The sequence below is a fragment of the Canis lupus genome, chromosome 16 (assembly GCF_003254725.2).
Source record: "Canis lupus dingo isolate Sandy chromosome 16, ASM325472v2, whole genome shotgun sequence".
Taxonomy (NCBI): domain Eukaryota; kingdom Metazoa; phylum Chordata; class Mammalia; order Carnivora; family Canidae; genus Canis; species Canis lupus.
Window position 1 is genome coordinate 55,952,258 of NC_064258.1, and position 19,576 is coordinate 55,971,833.

General features: G+C 55.4%; 1 protein-coding gene and 1 long non-coding RNA gene across 2 annotated transcripts; one reads left to right on the forward strand and one right to left on the reverse strand.

The window, feature by feature from the left end:
• Positions 1 to 443: 443 nt before the first annotated feature.
• DEFB1 (defensin beta 1) lies at positions 444 to 11,574 on the forward strand. The gene is made up of 2 exons (XM_025445635.3): positions 444 to 652; positions 10,736 to 11,574. Exons 1-2 carry the CDS (start codon positions 592 to 594, stop codon positions 10,882 to 10,884), a joined length of 210 nt encoding a protein of 69 aa, XP_025301420.1. The 5' UTR covers positions 444 to 591; the 3' UTR covers positions 10,885 to 11,574.
• A 5,849-nt stretch (positions 11,575 to 17,423) lies between these two features.
• LOC118351039 (uncharacterized) lies at positions 17,424 to 18,408 on the reverse strand. Its single transcript, XR_004805807.2, has 2 exons — positions 17,992 to 18,408; positions 17,424 to 17,681 (listed from the first exon to the last, which is right to left on the reverse strand). It is a non-coding gene; the product is annotated as an uncharacterized LOC118351039 (long non-coding RNA).
• Positions 18,409 to 19,576: the final 1,168 nt, after the last annotated feature.

The window sequence follows — 19,576 nt, forward strand, 5'->3', positions numbered from 1 at the left end:
CACACAAAGGGTTTCGCATCCACACAAAGCCTGACCCAGACGTGCACGGCAGCTGTGTTCAGATTCGCCGCAGCTTGGAGGCAACCAGGAGGTCCTTCAGCCAGTGAACCCTGGTTCACCCAGACAGTGGAACACTCACTACCCAGCGCTCAGAAGGGATGAGCCATCAAGCCATGAGGAGACGGGGAGCAACCTTGAGGGCAAATCCCCAGGCGGAAGAAGCCAATCTGAAAAGGCCACATGCCGTCTGGTTCCACCTACGTGACGACCTGGAAGAGGCAAAGCGATGGAGGCAGGAAAGCGATCAGCGGGCTGAGAGCCGAATCCAGTCGCAGCCAGACAGAGAAACGTGTCCACGTGACTCGCCGACGACTCGGGGCAAGTGGCACGAGAGGTTATTTATTAGAATTTCACTCTGCATTGCGACACCGCCCTTCAGATCACCTCTGCGGTTGTGCAATCCCTGCCCTATAAATACCGAGGCACTCCCGCCTCTGGCAGCCCCTGGAAGCCTCCAGAAGCCTCAGGAAGCCCGGCCTGCGAGGAGCCTCTCTCCCTTCTCTGGGCATCCCGGCCCAGCCTGCGGCCGTCATGAGGCCTCTCTACTTGCTGCTGCTGCTTCTGTGCCTTCTCTTCTCCTACCTGCCCCCAGGTGAGCTTTGAGCTTCGCCCTGCGCCGGGGGTCCAGGGTCTGAGCTCTGATGACAGCCGCCTCTGCTGTCCCGGGGTGGGGATGTGGCAGGAAACCATCCCCGAGGTTGAGCAGCCGGTTTAGGCAGCCGGCGGTGGGCAAGCTGCTGAGCCTGGGACCTGAAGAGCGACCCCCCAGAGCCCAAGGGCCCAAGCCTGCAGGGAGCACCCTGGGTTGATGCTCCCAGTCCTGCAGGGAGCACCCCGGGCGTAGGCTCCTGGGCCTGCAGGGAGCACCTGGGGTTGACATCCCAGTCCTGCAGGGAGCACTCCTGGCTGATGCTCCCGGGCCCACCGGGCAGCCCAGCGGCCGGGGGACAGACTCAGGGCTCCATCCCTGACTGTGTTTGGGGCCCCTTGCCCTCAGGGCTTGGCCGGGATGCGCAGCCAGTGTCAGGCAGCCCGGGCATCTCCTGTCCCCTCCGTCTGTGTCTGGGACGTCTAGGAAGTATCCTCTGTGGAAGGGGACCAGTTACTCCATCCACAACACGGCTCCTCGCGTCCAGAGGCCAGCCTCCCATCCATCCGGTTGAGAGACGTGTAGGCTGTCGGCTCCGGCTCACCCCGGTCGCCGGGTGGGGCCTCCCAGGTGGCCTGCAAGCAGGTGCCACCTGCCCCTCCCACGAAGCCAGCTCACCCTGCACCTTTGACTCACCTCACGCAGTCAGGGTGCACAGGTGGTCTTCAGCCTTCCTTGGGAGGCCCTCCCGGCCTCTGCAGAGTGGGAAACCTCCCCCGTGCCCAGGAGGGAGCTTCCTGTGAGGCCAGAAATGCCAGCTCCCCTGGGTCAGAAAAGCAGCGTGCCTGGTGGAGGAGGATGCGGGACGCTGCACATTGAACCAACCGGGCGACACGTTTCATCGTGGCCTTGAGCAAATCATGCATCTCGTGCCCGAGCTCTTTCTCGGGTCACGCTGGGTGGGGGGACACGTAGAGCACGAAAGCTCCAAAATCCTCTGAAAGATGCCACTGTGCTTCTCTGCCGCCCGCGCTGGATCCCGCAGACGTGCCACAGCTGCTCCGAGCGTGACTCAGTCCCCCCTCCTGGAAAGTGGGCACGAAAGTGTTGCAACGCAGCGTTTGCACGTCTGCAGCCTGGCCCCACTCGAGGGGTGGAGGAATCGGTGTAGCGAGTCGCCACCACTTTTTTTTTTTTTTTCCAAGACAATGGAAAATACGGGTGCCTGCCACACAGGGAGCGTACACGCTGGTTTCAGCTGCGCGTGGGCACGTGTGCGTTAGTCCGGAGCGGCCCGGCCCCACTTCTGACCGCGGGTCAGCGCAAGCTCGGAAAAGCCAGGGCCCCCCTGGTAGCTTGAAGGGTTCCTTGCAGCCTGCCGCCGCCTCCTCGGACGATAAGCATCTCCCTGGACGCAGAGAACGTGAAAGGGTTGCCAAGGCTACTCAGGGGCAGCCAAATGTCCTAGGCATTCCGTCCAGGAACAGCAGCGAGCGGAGGGAGGCGGAGAGCACGCAGGGCCCACTCAGCCGCCCCAGGAGCAGCCTCCCTGGCCGCCCTCGGGGGGCTGAGTGCTGCTGCCCGCAGGTGCTGCCCTGGGACGCACCCCGAGCCCTCTCAAGGGATCACTTCACCCCCTCCTGGGGGACCCCGGAGGGCTCATCCCCTCACAACACGGGGAAGCCAAGGCTCACACACCCCAGTGAATGACAGCGGGGTCACAGCAGGAGACCAAGGCTTGACATTCTCTTTTAGCAGTTTTTGTCTCTATCAGGAAAAAAAAAAAAAAAACAAAAAAAAAACAAAAAAGAGTTGCCCCCTTTTATCCTATAGAGATCTTCTTTCTGTGAACACGGACTGATGTCTCATGACAAGGCCACGTGAGTCCCCTGCATCAGCTGGATGAGAACCCAGGTTTAGAAATCAGGATGGGTTGAGGCTGTGCCCTCACTGACTCAACAAATATTTATTTGTTTATTTTTAAAGATTTTATTTATTTGTTAGAGAGAGACAGAGAGAGAGAGAGAGCACAAGTGGGGGTGGGGCGGAGGGAGAAGCCGACTCCCGGGGCTCAGCAGGGAGCCCGACGCAGGGGCTCGATCCCAGGGCCCTGAGATCATGACCTGAGCCGGAGGACAGACGCGTCACCCACTGAGCCGCCCAGGGCGCCCCTGACGCAACAGACATTTAGTTAAAGCCACTTACCGTGTGCAGGCATTGCCCTGGGAACAGGGGAAGAGCCAGGAAAACACAGTCCTGGATCGCATGACCTGACGTTCTAGAAGCAGAGCATGACAAGAAACCCAGTTTTATAATTAATTGTGTAATTACCACTGTGTTGTGACATGCCACTAAGTACAGGGTGCCGAGGGAGCACGTGGGGGGGGGGGGGCACGGAGCTGCTCTCGAGGGGCCGGAAGGCTTCCTGGAGGAAGCTGAGAAGGAAAGGAAAGATGGAAATCATTCTGGTGTTCATGGCATTTGAGAAAAAAATTTTTTTTTTTTTTTACTTCCTTCTTGCCATTCAAAACTCAGGATGCGTCACATAACATTCGGATTTGTATCTTCTGTTAAGAGCACAAGCAAAGGAAGCCACACTCCCCCAAGCAGCAGCAGCGAGCTCCCGCGGCGGCTCCCCGGACGGGCGCTTGCCCCCAGGTCCCCGCAGGCCGCACCGCTCCCTGTCGCCCTGCCTCAGCCTACTTCACCGACTTTCCGGGCGGCCTGGCCGCGGTGGCACCTGCACGTGCTGCCCCGAGTTACCCGAACTAGTGCCAGGACGTAGGGCGCGTGGGAAAGAGACAAACCACACGGAAGGGATATCAGGGGTGAGAGCCTGGAGGGGAAGAGCAGCAAACCCCGAAAGCTCTCATTTTAACTTCACCCCACCCACCCTCTCCCCAAACTGTGGGGAAGGATAAATCATTATCTTCCTTCTGCGCATAAATACCTCGGCCAGACCCACAGGATGGCTAACAGGCAGAGGGAGGACTCGAACCCGGGCCTTGCACGCCCTCCAGGCACCAAGTGTGGGGACAGAGGGGGTCGCGGGGCCGGGAGGCTCTGGGGCCGCCCCGAGTGAGGTCTTGTGCGGCAGGAAACCGCAGGTGTGGGTGGGCCCCAGGCTTTGTAGACTGGGAGACTGACAGTCAGGTGGTTCGTGGGCTGGAGGCGGGCCAGCCGACAGCAAAGTGGCCCCGGGGTCACGGGGAGGATGTCCCGCAGCCGCTGCGCCCTCTCCCAGGGCTTCGCGCCTCGCTCGAGCACAGCTGACCAAACCCGGGGGACGGAGGCACAGGCCACTCCTCAGGATCCTCCCTCCTTCCCTTCCGGGGCACTGAGCACCCTCCCGGGTGTGTGGACCTCAGTTTCCTCACCTTTAAAATGAAGATTTAGGCAGTAGGACGCCCCGCTCGTGCACCCTTGCTCACACCTGAGTGTCTCACTCCGCGGTCCCCACCCCAACCTGCTTGCCCAAATTCCTTCCACTTGTCTGACCTCTGGCACCAGCCACCAGGAATGCACCTGCTGCGGCCTGTGGGTCCCGTGGAGGAAAACGCCTTCCCCCTCGCCTCAGACACGAGGCCCCGCGGCCCCCAAACCAGGCCCCGCAGAGGCACCTGCTAAGGCACCTGTCCCCACAAAGCAGTTGTGCAAATGTCATCTGTCCAAAGGCGCCAGCATGTCTCGCACACACACGGGGGCGGCTGTCCCCACTTTGCACATCTGTTCGGAGCTTTTCTTTTTGGCGGCGAGTCTCAGAAAAGTCACCTTTCAAGTCCCCGGGCAGCCTGGAACAAGAACTGGATCCCCGATGTGGCCCCAGACCCCGTATCCTCCTGGGTGTGGACCGCAAGAACCACGGAGGCAGGACCTGGATTAGAAACCCCCGTGAACTCACACCGGGCGTTGCCGACGGGCCGAGCGGGCCGTGGCCAGCAGAGACCCCGTGGGCCGCGTGTCTGTGGAACTGGGCCTCGGGCCTTTGGTCCTGTTCCAGCCCCGTCTGGAGTTTGGTGGCCTGTCCCGCAGGAGTCCCCGTGCGCTGCTTCCGTCCCCAGACAGCCGAAGCAGCCCCGGAGAGGGCGCCTGCTGGCTCGGGGGCCTAGGGACCCGACGCCTGCTGTGCACTTGGGTCCTGGTCTCGGGGTCCCGGGCTGGGATGGAGCCTGGTGGGGGCCGGGGGGGGGGCAGGCTCAGCCGGGAGTCTGCTTCTCCCTCTCCCTCTGCACCCCCTGCACCCCCGCTCTCCTCTCTCTCAAATAAATAAAATCCTTAAAAAGACGAACCAAGGAAGATTCCCAGAGCTGAAGTCAGTCCTGTAGCCTCCAGCGCAGGCCTCCGTGGAGGGCCCATCTGCTCGAGGGCAGGGCCTCCCCGGCAGGACAGAGCAGGGGAAGAGCCTCCGCTCACCCGCCGTGACCCCCCGGTGACTCCGGTAGGTCGTCCTGCCCCTGGGACTGTGTCGCGCCGCTGCCCGCCACCAGGTGCCCGTATGCCCCGCCGTGGGCAGGGGTGTCTGCAGCCACCGTGGCCGAGCCGGAGAGGCCTTCCCTGGCCTGCGTGTCTGCTCCTCACCCGCCGCAGCCGGGGCGCCCAGGCAGCTGGGGGTCCTGCTGCCGACCTGCCCGCAAGCCCCCTCCGGCAGCAGCGTCCTGGGCAGGAGCGCCCGGGGCGGGGGGGCCTCCTCCTTCGCAAAGCCCCTTATCATTCTGGCCACTCGCTGTCCTCTCACCCCAGCCTGGTGGCGTTTTAGCCCAAGCAACTGATAGCTTGAGTCCACAGCTCTCCAGTTTTGCCTTCCAGCTCTGCTGGGGGCGGGGGGGCCCACTCGCGCCGCTGACCGGCGCCCACACGTCCGAGCAGAATGACAGCCTGAGCTCATGCCATGCATCCGCCCCATCCCCTCACTCCGTCCCCCTTCTCTCCCCTCCCTGTCTCCTGTTCTTCAAAGGCTCTCGAAGAAGTTTTCTTTCTGTGGCTCTTCTATGCAAAGTCTGAAGGCCTCCCTCTGTGTTGATCTTCTTCAAAAAGAAAAAAATTGTATTTATTTATTTGAGAGAGAGAGAGAGAGCACAAGCAGGGGGAGGGGCAGAGGGAGAAGCAGACCCCCCAGCTGAGCAGGGAGCCCGATGCAGGACTCGATCCCAGGGCCCTGAGCTCGTGACCTGCACTGAAGGCAGACGCTTCACCGACGGAGCCACCCAGGCGCCCCGCTGATCTTTATGGTTTCACCTACTGCTCCGTGAGCCACCAGCGTCTGGCCTGCGCAGGGTACGTTCCCTGAGTAGCGTGGAAAGGCGTGGTCCCTGCTTTATGCAGATACATCTTCCGATGACCCCCAAAATCCAGCCTCTCCGTGCTCGTGCCCAGACCCACTCCTTCCCTTTCCTGCCCTCTCCCGCGACGGACCCACTGAGCTCCCCGCCACCGAATCCAGCCTCCTTCCTTCAACCAACACCTGTTACTGCCGCCAACTAGAGCAGTCGTTGGTGTTGCAGCTGCATGGACGCGGGACGACGGACAATCCAGCCGTAGTGGGTCAATAAATGTACGCTTGAAAGAGGCCCTGCTTTGGGGCAAGCATAGAAACCGGCACACGCCTGCTTTCCCAACGGGCCCGCCCCCTCGGCTCCGCCTCACCCCTCATTCTTACCCAGAAGCGAGTTTTCTCTTTTTCCACATTCCTCTGGTTTATGGTGCTCCAGTGACCGTCACAGGATGAGCTGGATGGCATTTCCCAGGCCAGCTTGGTGAGGACCTAGACAGGAATAAGCCCCAAGTCCCGGGGAGTGCTGTCGCCCTCGGGGAAGGGGAGAAGAGCGGGTGCGAGTCACCCCCGAGCCCACGGGCAGGGTGCACTGCACCCACGTGAGGACGGGGCAGGGCACCAGCGACTACACGCACCGTGGGGCGTGCACAGCTCCGGAAATATGCAGACCTTTCAGAAGCAACTCTTACTTGTTTTCCTTTTTTAACTGCAAAACATCACATGCATCCAGAAAAGAGCATAAACCAGGAATGTACGACTTAATGAGTTATTATGAAACAAGCAGCCGGGGACCAGGGTTTAAGTCAAGACGTAGGACCTGGCTGGCACCTAAGAAATACCCCTGCAGGCTTCTCGGGCACCCGCCCCTTGCTCCGTCCCGGGGGGAATCCTCGCTTGACCTTTCTGGTAACGACTTCCTATATTTCTGGTACTTTTGCCACCTCGGCACTCGTGCTGAATAGTACAGCTCGGCTTGTGTGTGCTTCTCAGTTGGCTAGGTACATGCGGGAGGGGCTAGTGTATCCTAGGTTATTCACATATTAGATAGATAGATAGATAGATAGATAGATAGATAGATAGATGATAGCACAAGAAGTTGGGGCACCTGGGGGCTCAGTCAATTAAGCATCTGCCTTCGGCTCAGGTCATGGTCTTGGGGTCCTGGGATCGAGCCCCATGCTCGGCTCAGCTGGGGAGTCTGCTTCTCCCTCTCCCTCTACCCCTCTGCCCTGCTCATGCTCTCACTCTCTCTCTCTCAAATAAATAAATTTTAAAAATCTAAAAAAAATCACAAGAAATTTATAATTTTGATAGATAATGCCACATCGTTAAGCGTAAAGTTATTTTTTTTTTCAATATGAATATCCAGGTGTCCCAGAACCAGCTCTGAGGAGGCCACTCCCCACTACTATTCTCCTAAGTGGATGGTCTACACTGATTCTGCACACATGCACCTGGGTCCCTTTCTCTACTCTTTACTCTGTTCCATTTGTATGTTTTGTCCTTGTGTCTTTACCACACTCTAATTGCAGTGGATCTATAATTAGTCTCAAATCCAGTAAAGCAAGTCCTCCTACCTTCTTCTCCAAGAGTGTCTTGACTATTCTTGGTCCTTTGAATTTTCACATAAATTTTAGAATAAACTTGTCAAGTTTTACTGCAAAAATCTTGATATTTTTGTGGTATTGAGTTAAATCTACAGATTAATCTGGAGGAAATTAACATTTGAGAAAAAAAATTAATCTTCCAGGGCTTAACCATACCACTTCCACTTATTCTGTTTTTCTTTAATTTATCAAAGAATATTATATTTCTTGCATATAGAAGTATTGTATTTTCTTAGATTTAATACTAGGTATTTGATATTTCAATATGGTGATTCATTTTAATTTCATTTATTTTCATTTCAATATGGTGATTTATCCATTGGTTGCCAATACACAGAAGTAAAATTGATTTTTTTATATTGATCTCATATACAGAAAACTAAATTTAAATTAAATTTGCTTTTAATTCCTTTTAGACTGTCCACATATAATCATAATGCCTGCAAATCGTGACAATTTTATTTTTCCTTTCAATTTTATATCATTTTTCTTTCCTTCTGTTATTTCCATGGTTAGTATCTCAAGTACAACGTTCAATGCAATTGATGATCGAAATTAGGCTGGTCTTGCTGGGTATCTCAAATGAAAAGTTTTCAATGTTTGACCATTACGTGTACTGCTGGTTATAGGCTTCTGCAGATTTTCTTCATGAAATCAAGGAAATTCCGTCTAAGTTCTTATCATACATTAGTGTTGACTTTTCCCAATGTTTTTCTGCATCTGTTGGGATGATCATAGGATTTTTCTATTTTAACCATTAACAGGCACAGGTTGATCTTCAAATGTTCAATGAAAGCTTGGATTTATGAAATAAACTGAACCTGGTTTTATTTATTTACTTATTCTGTGTGCTGACATTTTATATAGGATCATTGCCTCTCTGCAGGTCAGGGAGGTTGAGCCGTAGTTTGCCTTTTCTTTCCTTGCTCATCTCTTTAGATGGTGATATTAAGACCATGTATGTTGGTATCATACCATGAGCTGGTGAATGTTCTTTCTCTTGCCATTCTGAAAAACAGTGTGCTGTGTAGACACTATTTCTTATTTGTTGCTTGGTAGGATTTGCTACCAAGCCATCCGAGCCAAGAGTCTCATTTACGGATTCGATTTCTTTGATAATTATGGGACTATTTATATTTTCTACTTCTTGTTTATTTTAGTGAGTTGTGTTTTTCTAAGATTTTTTTTATCTCAACTAAATTTTCAAGTTTGTTCAAGTCTGTTCTATTTTGTTCTATATGGATAGAATATTTCCAATTTTTCTATTTCCATGAACTATTCAAATTTCTAAATGCCTAATAATTTTAATTTTTTATATTACTAGAAGGGACTGTCCTTGCTTCTTTCCTGTCTGCCTTCAGTCTTTTTTTTTTAAGATTTTATTTATTAAAAAAATTTTTTTTTAATTATTTATGCATGAGAGACACAGAGAGAGAGGCAGAGACACAGGAAGAGGGAGAAGCAGGCTGCCTGTGGGGAGCCTGATGCAGGCAGGACTCGATCCTAGGACCCCAGGATCCTTGCCCTTAGTCTTGACAAGGGAATTCTCTACTGTCAGTTTTTTTTTTTTTTTTTTTCTTTCTACTGTCAGTTCTGACTAAAATTTGAAAACCAGTGGCCCAGAGACCCTTGATTCTTTACTGGGCATTAGATGCATCTACGATTTTTTTTTTTAATCTTAGCACATAAACTCTACAACAGTACCCTACAACAGTTAAGTCCCTATTTTTAAGAGCATCTCAGCTGACTGAATGTGTATGCAGCATGGAGAACCACTGGTCTACACCACAATCTCTCAACCTTGGTGCTACTGACATTTAGCACCAGATAATTCTCTGTTACGAGGGCTGTTCTGTGCATCCCATTCTCTGGCAGCACCCCTGGCCTCCACCCACCAGATACCTGTAATATCCACCCCACATACCCCACAGTTGTACAACCAACAATGTCCCCAAACATTGCCAAATATCTAGTCACGAGACACTCACAGTTCTAGGTCAGATGAGATAGCTGCAACAGGGATATGGATTAAGTAAGAGGACAATCTCAATCGGTATGAAAACCATCTTTCTGATAAGTAGAGACACATGACATTTGAATGGACTGTTCCCCAGGATGGTGATGGCCTGTTGTGTTACTCAGCTGGAGCGGACATAAGAAAATAGCACAGGGTGTCTCCCTCAGCAACAGAAATCAATTCTCTCCCAGTTCTGAAGGCTTGAAGTTCAAGGTCAATGTGTCAGCAGGTTAACATTTCTCCTGAGGCCTCTCACCTTGGCTCACGAGCAGCCACCTATTGTCATGCCCTCACGTGGCTTTTCCTCTACGTGTACACGTCCTTCTTTTTGTCCAAATGTCCTCTTGTTATGAGGATACCAGGCCCATTGGATTCGAGACAACTTTTATGACCACATCTAACCTTCATCAGCTCTTGAAAGGCCCTGCCTCCAAATGCAGTCACATGCTGGGGCGCTGGCCAGTGAAGAAAGACATCAGCATGCACATTTTGGTGGAGGCGACACAATTCAGTCCATAAGACCTATCCATGGAGGCAAGCAAAACGGTGGCTTGATAGTCACTTACTGGGAAGAGCGTGGGCAGTTCGTTCTCTATTGGATCGAGTAGAAGACTCATCTAGACACCTTCTGACGATGAGATTCTGAGATATTGGGAAGAAAGCAGAAACAGTGAAACCGGTTCCAATGAAAGCGTTACGGCGTGGCCATACTCTCAAGGTGACCTGAAAGGATCCCAGATTTCAGCAAAGATGTGGAGGGGATGGTACAGCGAGGCAGCATGGGAGTGGGGTGGGTAGTTTAGGAATGCTCCCAGAGTCGGGAACACACTTCAGCATTACTGAAGCAAGATGTGTGTCTGGGCTTTAGTACGATGTAGTAGGATACTTCTTTGGGGACTAACGTGAATTCCCCGCACACCTTAAAGCTCCCTGGGCAGAAGGGAACTGCACCCACCCAGAAGCCCACTGCTCATCATTGGCTTCCGTTTGGCCACAGCTGGCAGGGACCTCAGAATGAGGGCCCCGTGCGATGCCTTGTCTCTGGAGCAGCCCCCGAGATACACTGAGTGCAAAGTTCTTGGAAGAGAAGGCTCTTCGACGTGCTTCCCAAAGGGTCACTTTATCAAGTGTTCTAGAGTCACCGTGGCCGCAAGCCATGAGTCTGAAGTGTTTTCTTTCTCTTCTCACAGGTGCTGGCTTCCTTACGGGTATCGGCCAGAGGTCTGACCAGTACATCTGTGCCAGGAAAGGAGGCACCTGCAACTTCTCCCCTTGCCCGCTCTTTACCAGGATCGATGGCACCTGTTACCGCGGGAAGGCCAAGTGCTGCATGCCTTGACTCTGAGCTGGGCCCGTTGGAGAGAGTGTGTGGAAGTCCATTGAGCCCAGTGAAGTATTTGTAATCGTTGTTTTAATAAAAGAAGACTTTTTTTTTTTAAGCATACCTCTTTCAGACCAAAATGAATCTTATCTCCTGTTGGAAGAAGTTGAGAAATTATGGAGGTCAGAGGGGCAGAGCCAGGGCAGGCCCATAGGGCTGGGGGTGCTGACCAAGCTTGAGCGATGTCACCTACATACATGTCATCACCAAACCAACGTGTGGGCGATGCAGGGTGTGCACATGAGATCCAGGACACCCGAGGAGGGGACGATGCACACGAGGCCCTCCCTGGTCCCAGCAGCAGCTCACCCCAAATGCCGCAGCCTCCACAGCCTCTTCTGTGAAACAACCCATCTGCAGGGCCCGGAGCTGCTGCCTTTCCTGCTTCCGGGGCCCACAGCCGTGGGTTGGTCCACCGCAGCCCTGCAGAGCCTCCGCTATGGCCATAGCACTCGTAGCTCCCATTCGCCAGGCCTCGTGCAGGGGCTGCCGCTCCACAATCCCACAACCCGGCCAGGAGTCAGCGACGGAAGCACCGCTCACGGCCGCTGCTCCTCCTCCCACTCCTCCAGCCTCTAGACCCCTGTTGGTGAGCCAGGATGGCCCGCTTTCCCCCTTCGCCCAATAAATGTTTTACGACTCCCATGACACACGTGGTTCTGCTGTGTCCTTACTCTGGCAGCGACGACTTCATGCTCCACGTTGATAAATTATCAGCACAAATGAAAATCACACATTCTGAAACCTTTGCCCCCCTCCCCTAGACACAGTTTCCATCATTAACAGCCCTCTCTTGTGAGAGGAGGCTGGTTTGTGGTGTGGACGTGAGCCCCCACCGGGCCTTCTCTGTGACACTCACACAACAGGTGGTTAATTCCAGCGCATCTAGGCCTTTCCCTCACCCCAAAAAAGCTAAGAAATAATCCAGGAGAGTTCTATTTTGAAAAGAAACCTCGGGGGGGCCTGGGTGGCTCAGTCAGTTCAGGTCTTGAGCTCAAGGTCCTGGGATCAAGCCCCGCGTCGGGCTCCCTGCTTCTCCCTCTCCCTCTGCCCTTCCTCCTTCCCCCCTCCTCCCTCCTCCCTGCTCGTGTCTCTCGCTCTCTCAAATAAATAAAATCATTAAAAAAGAAAAGAAAAGAAAAGAAAAAGGAAATCTCAGGCACGCCATCCACTTGCCTCTTCAAGATATGGAAGTCCTCCCTGGGAGCGTTCCTCCGGATGTTAAATCAAAAAACAGATTCCCAGATAAGCCCTGCCACTTAGGGCTGCCAATGTTTAGGGTTTCCCAAGACCCCAGTTCCTCGGGCAGAAAAAAAAAAAAAAAAACACATTCTGTGTTTATCTCACATCCGTTGGTGTTTACGAGGTTGTGGCGACTCCACCGGCCCTGCCGGGAGGACTTCAGGTGATCACAAGCAAACGCTCGTAGACCCAGGAAGACGTCACCATCGTCACCATCGACAGCGCCGCGCCCAGAAACAGCAGGCCCGGAACCAAGAGCCGAGCACGACGGTGGCAGCCCATCCCCCTCAGGGACCAGGGACGTCTGGTCCCAGGGCTTCCGTTACTGGGGTCGCCAGCCTTGAGTGCCCAGTTTAAAGGCTGCTTGCCCCCAGCCCCTTGCAAAGCCATGCCTGCGCCCTCCGGCCGGACTCTCCTGGACATTTGCACTCACCGCCCCCACCTGCCCGAGGCATTTGCAGGCTTGCAGCTTGCAGAGCGCCGGCACCCCCCAAACCCTGTCCTCTGGTGACGAGGCCCTTGCCGCTGGCCACTCCCCCCCCCCAGCAGGACCAGCGAGGCCAGCCCGCTTCTCTGTCTCCCCCAGGGATGCACCCTGGGCTCCCGGGTCACCGCCACTCCCCGCGTCTCAGCCTCCACCTGCGATCACCGGGACGCCGACGACGGTGCCCCAGCCACGGCGGAGGGGAGATGGCCCGGGGCCCGGGGCAGGGCTGGCCGGTGCCCGCGATCCGCCTGACTTCGGACCAGTGACAAGGCCAGTTCTGGCTCCGACCATAGCATCTGCTTAACGAAGAGCAAGTACTGCTTTGAGGCAGCTCCGGACACAGTTCCTGGCCCCGCTGCGTCCCCGCGTCCCTGAGGAAGGATGAGGCACATGCCCTCAGGGTCGGTCAACACGCCGACCCCCGGGTGAGGCGTGTCCACCAGAGCAGGTCGGTGGGCTGTAGGGACAGTGCGTGGGCGCTGTGGTCAGACAGGGCTTGCACGCGAACGTGAAACAACCAGCGAGGACCTGTAGCATCTCTGCAGCGCGTCCGCAGAGCCAGACCCTGCGAGCCGAATCCCTGGGAAAGGGGACCGTGTATCACCCCTCGGGCGCGACAGAGCCACGGGGAACACCGTGCGCCACACACGATTCGGCCTGGCTTTGCTTCAGCAATTTTTTTTTTAGGATTTTATTTATTTATTCATGAGAGACACAGAGAGAGAGAGAGAAAGAGAGAGAGAGACAGGCAGAGAGACAGGCAGAGGGAGAAGCAGGCTCCATGCCGGGAGCCCGACACGGGACTCGATCCCGGGACTCCAGGATCACGCCCTGGGCCCAAGGCAGCGCTAAACCGCTGAGCCACCCGGGCACCCATGCTTCAGCTTTTGTTTTTGTTTTTGTTTTTGTTTTTGTGTTTTTTTTGTTTTGTTTTTTTGGTTTTTTGGTTTTTTTCCATACTTCAGCTTTTGACAGCAAAAACACATGCAGACCAACGGCCTCCTGACTCCTGACTTGCGTCGCTGGGGAGCGCTCAGGGCGTGCCACCCTGTCCAGTGAGGGAGCTGGGCTGCAGCTGCAGGGAGTGCTCTTGTTCTGATCTCACTAAGAGCCGGTGGTGTTCCCGGCTGTGTCAGCTTTCCCGGAGCGGGACCTCCCTGCTACTGGAGGGAAGAGGAGGCTACTCCAAATGCTCCTCCAACATACGTGCAAGAACAGGAGAGAACCCAAGCCCCTCGTGCACATGGCCACCCTCAGAGGTAAGGCTCCCGGATCAGTCTGTGGTCTTCAGAGAAACAGAACCAGCAGGAAGTGCATGTGTGCGTGTGTGCGCGTGTATATACGGCGAGCAAGAGCTTAAGGAACTGGCTCAGTTGGGGCCTCGGCGAGTCCAGACTCCAACGGAGGTGCGCCGACAGGCTGGAGATGGACACAAGAGCTGCTGTGCACGTCCAGAGGCTGGCTGGCTGCTAGGACAGGTCCTTCTTCTCTCTCGGGGGGGGGGGGGGGGGGTGTCAGTGTGAGCTGGGGAGGCCTTCGACTGATTGGGCGAGGCCCACCCACATTCTGGAAGCCCATCGCTACCCTCAAGGTCCACGGATTCCAATGTTGGGCTGTATGCATGTTATTTGCTGCTTATTATGTTTTGATGCCTTTTAAAAAATATGAAAAAACAAAGAGGTCTTTCCTGTCTGGGGAGAGACGGCCCCGAGCAGGGCTAGCCGACCCTTAGAGCACAGCCCCAGCCAGGAGCGCACCTCCAATGTGTAGACTACCCCACCTGGAGCCACGCTCCTCGGTGTGACCCGTGCACCCCGGCAGACAGTGTTGTCCTGACTCAGTCATCCCAGGGCCAGGGACCCGTGGGCTGCAGGCACCCCTCCAGCCTAAAGCACAGCAGCTCCACCCATGCTCATCTTCCTCACGTGGCCCCTAACCAGGGAGGGGGGTTCCTGCAAGGGAAGCCCGCACGGCACCCCAGGTGGGCCGACCCCTCCTCTTCTGCACATCTAGTTGCCGTTGCTTTGGCCACTTGGGCCCATGGGGCGTCATGGCTCCCTGGAGACTGGTTCAACACTTTAAAAAAAGGGGGGGAAGAAGGACTAATTTATTGCATGCCCCCCCCCCCAAATACTTGAGTTTTCCTGGCTGAATAAATCCCCCCCCCCCCCAGGGTCAGTAGGAGGACTCAGGAGATGCCTGATGCTGGGCAACAGCAGGACGGGCATTCCCTGTCCTCTCTGTCCTCGCTCTGGGAGGTGCGCACACGCCACCTCGTCCCACGGCAGGTGCCCAGGGGCCTGGCTGGCCACCCGCACAGGGCCCCCCACCAGCTCCTTGTCTGCCTGGCTCCCGAATGAGCTGGTTTTTCTGCTCCTGTGGGTTGAAGAGCCTCTATCGGTGACACGGAGTCTGACTCAGCGGCGAATGAGCAAATACGTGCAAGGACAGAGGAGATCCCTGCAGTCGCTGGAAGCATCGCAGCTGACAGTGAACAAGACCTGGCAAGCCATCCCCCGGCTCCGCTCGTCCCCACCACCTCTGGGACCCTGACTTTGCCTCCCTTCAAATCATACCACACGTGCTCGTTCAGCCATGGAATATTTTGGGGGAATTCACTCAACAAACTATCCCCGGTTTGGAGGAAACATCTCAGCTCATCAGGTCACAAACCAAATGCCACTAATGGTGTCTCAGTCCCAGTGCATGACTTTTTGGAAACCTTCAATTATTAAAGCATCTCCTCTGCTCATGAAGATGTAGGCTGGGCTATTTTTAAACTCGAATCTCACATCCTATTGGACATTCCTGCCCCATGTATAGGCTACACCTGGGGGGGCGGTGAGGGCTGGGAAGGGGGTCCTACCTCCGCCCCTTGCTTCCCTTGACTTAGGCCTTTGGATGGGGGGCTGCGTCACATCTGCTCTTCCAGAAGAACACACTTTACCAGATTAGCAGGATTTCTGCTCCATGGGCTGCTTATCGATGCCTCCCTACACTGGCTGCTTCCTCTGCGTCCCACGTACCTGACCCCAGCTCTCTGTGGGCTGCATTTGCTGGTCCTCTGAGGGCTCTGTGGAGCTTTCCCCCTCCATCCCAGGCCCAGGACATTGGGTCCAGGCTCAGACTGTCCCCACCAGCCTCCATCTGGCGCAGCCTTTGCCCCTGTCTTTTGATATCACCCAGTAGATGGCCCTCTGGTGACAGGCAATGAGGCGACCTGAGTCCAGCCATTTCCAGAAACGTCCAGACCCTTGAATGTAAACAGTGGGTCTCTGGAGTCTCCCACCAGCACAGCACCAAGGTCTCCTGGTCTTGCTGCGGGCCCCAGGGGAGTGCACAGCCTCTGCAGTTGTAACTCAGTGGTAGCCGCACCTGCGATTGTCACCTGCCACCACACCTGCAGAAGTAGGGAGGACACCTTGGGGGCTTGGGGAGGAGAGGAGAGGGTGAGATGGTGCAGCTCTGCAGAGGGTTGACCCTGGGGACGTCACAAAGATGGCAAGATGGCTAATTTCCTAAAAACACAGTTGTCAGCCGCAACATAGAAAAAGGAGAATCTGAAGGGACAGAGTGATTGTGCATGAAGCAATTTGGACTGTTATGACATTGAAAACCAGACATGCTTCACTGAGGTGTCGTAACGCGCGGACCGTGTCCATGCTTGGCTATTGTAGACCATAAACACGGGGTGCGTGCGTCCCTTTGAATGAGTGTTTTGTATCCTTTGGGTAAATACCCAGTAGTGCAATTGCTGGGTTGTGGGGTAGCTCTGTTTTTAGGTTTTTAAGGAACCTCCATACTGTTTTGCACAGTGGCTGCACCAGTCAGCATTCCCGCCAACAGCGCAAGGGGGTTCCCCTTTCTCCATACCCTCGCCAACAGTGTGGTTTCTTGTGTTGTTCATTTTAGTCATTCTGACAGGTGTGAGGTGGCGTCTCACTGTGGTTTTGATTTGCATTTCCCTGGGGATGAGAGATGTCGAGCATCTTTTCATGTGTCTGTTGCCCAGCTGAGCGTCTGCATTTGGAGGAATGTCTGTTTGTGTCTTCTGCTCATTTTTTAATCGGATTATTTATTTTTTTGACTGATGAATGGATAAAGAAGATGTGGGATACATACACAATAGGATATGACTCAGACATAAAAGAATGAAATCTTGGGATCCCTGGGTGGCACAGCGGTTTGGCGCCTGCCTTTGGCCCAGGGCGCGATCCTGGAGACCCGGGATCGAATCCCACGTCGGGCTCCCGGTGCATGGGGCCTGCTTCTCTCTCTGCCTCTCTCTCTCTCTGTGTGTGTGACTATCATAAATAAATAAATAAAAATTTAAAAAAAATGAAATCTTGCCTTTTGCAATGACAGGGATGGAGCTAGAGAGTATAACACTAAGCAAGGTAAGTCCGTCAGAGAAAGACAAATACCATCAGATCGCACTCGTATTTGGAATTTAAGAACAAAACAAATGAGCAAAGGGAAGAGAGAGAGAGAGAGAGAAACCAAGACACAGCCTGTTAGCTACAGAGAACAAACAGTTGGTCCCCAGAGGGGAGGTGGGTGGGGGTGGGGAAGAGGTGCACCTGTCGCCGTGAGCACTGGCTGATGTAAGGCAGTGTCGAGTGACTGTATTGCACACCTGAAACTAGTATCGCACTGCATGTTAGCTACCTGGAATGTAAATAAAAACTTTCAAAAAGAAGAAAAGATGTTGCAACACATCAGGAAAAAACAATGAGGTCATTCTAAGGGAAAAAAGAGAGAACAGGCGTGAATTTTAGACCAAAGTCTTATCATTTCTACCGCGATTATTCTTTCCTTCTTTTGTAAACAACAACACAGCTGGGCATTTGCCACAGCAAAGAAAACAATCGAGAGGACCTACGAAGTCCCTTCATCAACATCCTCGAGCTCCTGCCGCAGTTCTGAGCCAGGAGACCTCCGGTGCGCCCGGGCCGGGCTTTTCCTCAGGTCGGGGAGGGTCCGCACGGGCAGGAGGCGCGTCTACGCACAGCAGCATCAGCCTTCCCTGCTTCCATTCCAAATGACAACTTATGAAGTTAGGCTCTTGAAATATTTGAATTAACCTGCCGCAAAGTTAGACTGTTCCTGTGTGGCTTTGATGTGAATCTCTTAGAATCGTCTCCCTTTCTCTCCAGGTGCCAGCGCCCAGGCCTCCTGCCAGCCGTCAGCTAACCGCCCGGCTCCGCGAGGCCCGGGCACAGCCGTTCTGAGCTGCTGGGGGGCTGCTCCTCCAGTGGCTCCCCCAATGCACCCCCCCAAACTTCCCCCGTGACTCTCCATAGTAAACTGCATTGGCAATTCGTTTTTGCACGTACTTTTAAAGGAGGGAGCGCTAGGTCTTGAATTCCGCCCCTCAGTTCACCCCGCAGTTCCGAGGGGCACCGGCATCTCCCCGGTGAAGGCGGAGAACAGCGGCTCGGGGCCTCCTGCGACGGACGGAGGAGCCTGGATGGGGACTTCACCCTCAGGTGGCCGACGGGGTAACACGGCGCCCGGTCCTGCTCCGGGCTGGGCCCAGCGCCCCACCCGCAGCCCCCCACAACCGCCTCTCCAGGAGCCGAGTTTCCCAAACCAACTCGCTGAAGACACTCTTCTTGTGGTGTCCCGAGGGACAGCTTCCCAGCGCCTCCAGCTCCACCTGGGCCCTGCCGTCGGACGGGAAAGGGGAGGAATGGGACTGGGGGGTCGCAATGACTGGTCAGGCGCCAGGACTGGGAGGGGTGTTGGGGTGACGGGGGAGGGGGTGTCGGGGTGACGGGAGAGGGGTGTCGGGGTGTTGGGTCAGATGCCAGGACTGGGAGGGGTATTGGGGTGACAGGGGAGGGGGTGTCGGGGTGATGGGGGAGGGGTGTTGGGGTGTTGGGTCAGGCACCAGGACTGGGAGGGGTATCGGGGTGACAGGGGTGGGGTGTCAGGGTGACGGGTCAGGCACCAGGACTGGGGAGGGGTGTCGGGGTGATGGGTCAGGCACCAAGACAGGGGTGGGGTGTCGGGGTGAGGTGTCAGGCACCAGGACAGGGGTGGGGTGTTGGGTTGGTGGGTCAGGCACCAGGAAGGGATGGGGGCAGGTGTGAGGACAGACAGTGGGGTAGGAACAGCCATGTGAGCACAGGCAGAGTAGAGGCAAGCATGACCTGTGCACTAGGGGTCAGGACCTACATGCTGCTATAAACGGCAGCTAAAGAAATGAAAACGCAGACCTTGGAACTGTACCCTTGTGTGGGCTTAGAGGGCGAGGGTCTAGAGATTTCCGGGAGGCTCCGATGGGACCGTAGGGCAGGGAGCCTCTTAGGCCGAAGCAGCCCTACCTTCCAGGAAGCAGAGCATTGTAGAAGCACCACAGCGAGGCTGCAGGAAGGCCTGAGGCTGTCTGGCCTGGGGCTTGATTTCGGTGAAGGGAAACTAACCACCGGGTTCTGCAGCCCCCCCCCCTCGCTCTACAGGTCCCCGGCGCGGTCCAACTCTCTTCCCCCTTCAAGACGGTAGATTCTTCAGCGGTGGCTGCTTCTACGACAGGGTTTTTGCAGGGCCGGGGGCAGTCCTCACCGCCTCTGATTAAAGCAGTGCGAGCCCTACAGCAGACCCCACGGGAAGGGAAGCGCGAGTGCCCTGGCCTCAGGGACGGTGGCTGCAAACTGCCCCCAAAGGAAACGCACGAGTGCTCCGGGGAATCGCCCGCCCGCTCGGGAGTCCACACCCCGCCTCCCCCTCCCCGTCGCCGGCCGCACCGCCTGGGCCCGAGGCCGGCGGCGCAGGTGTAGGGAGGCATCGGGAACCTTCCCGCTCACCTCCTGCGCTTTGCGACCCCCGTTCATCCTCGGGCCCTCGGGCCACCCTCGTGGGGACGGGGACCGGGATGGATTTGCGGGCGGGAGGCGGGCAGCAGGGCCAACGCCCTCT

Coding starts and splice junctions, on each gene's coding strand:
- DEFB1 (XM_025445635.3), top strand. CDS start 592: ATGAGGCCTCTCTACTTGCTGCTGCTGCTTCTGTGCCTTCTCTTCTCC. Junction 653..10,735: donor CTTCTCCTACCTGCCCCCAG/GTGAGCTTTGAG, acceptor CTCTTCTCACAG/GTGCTGGCTTCCTTACGGGT.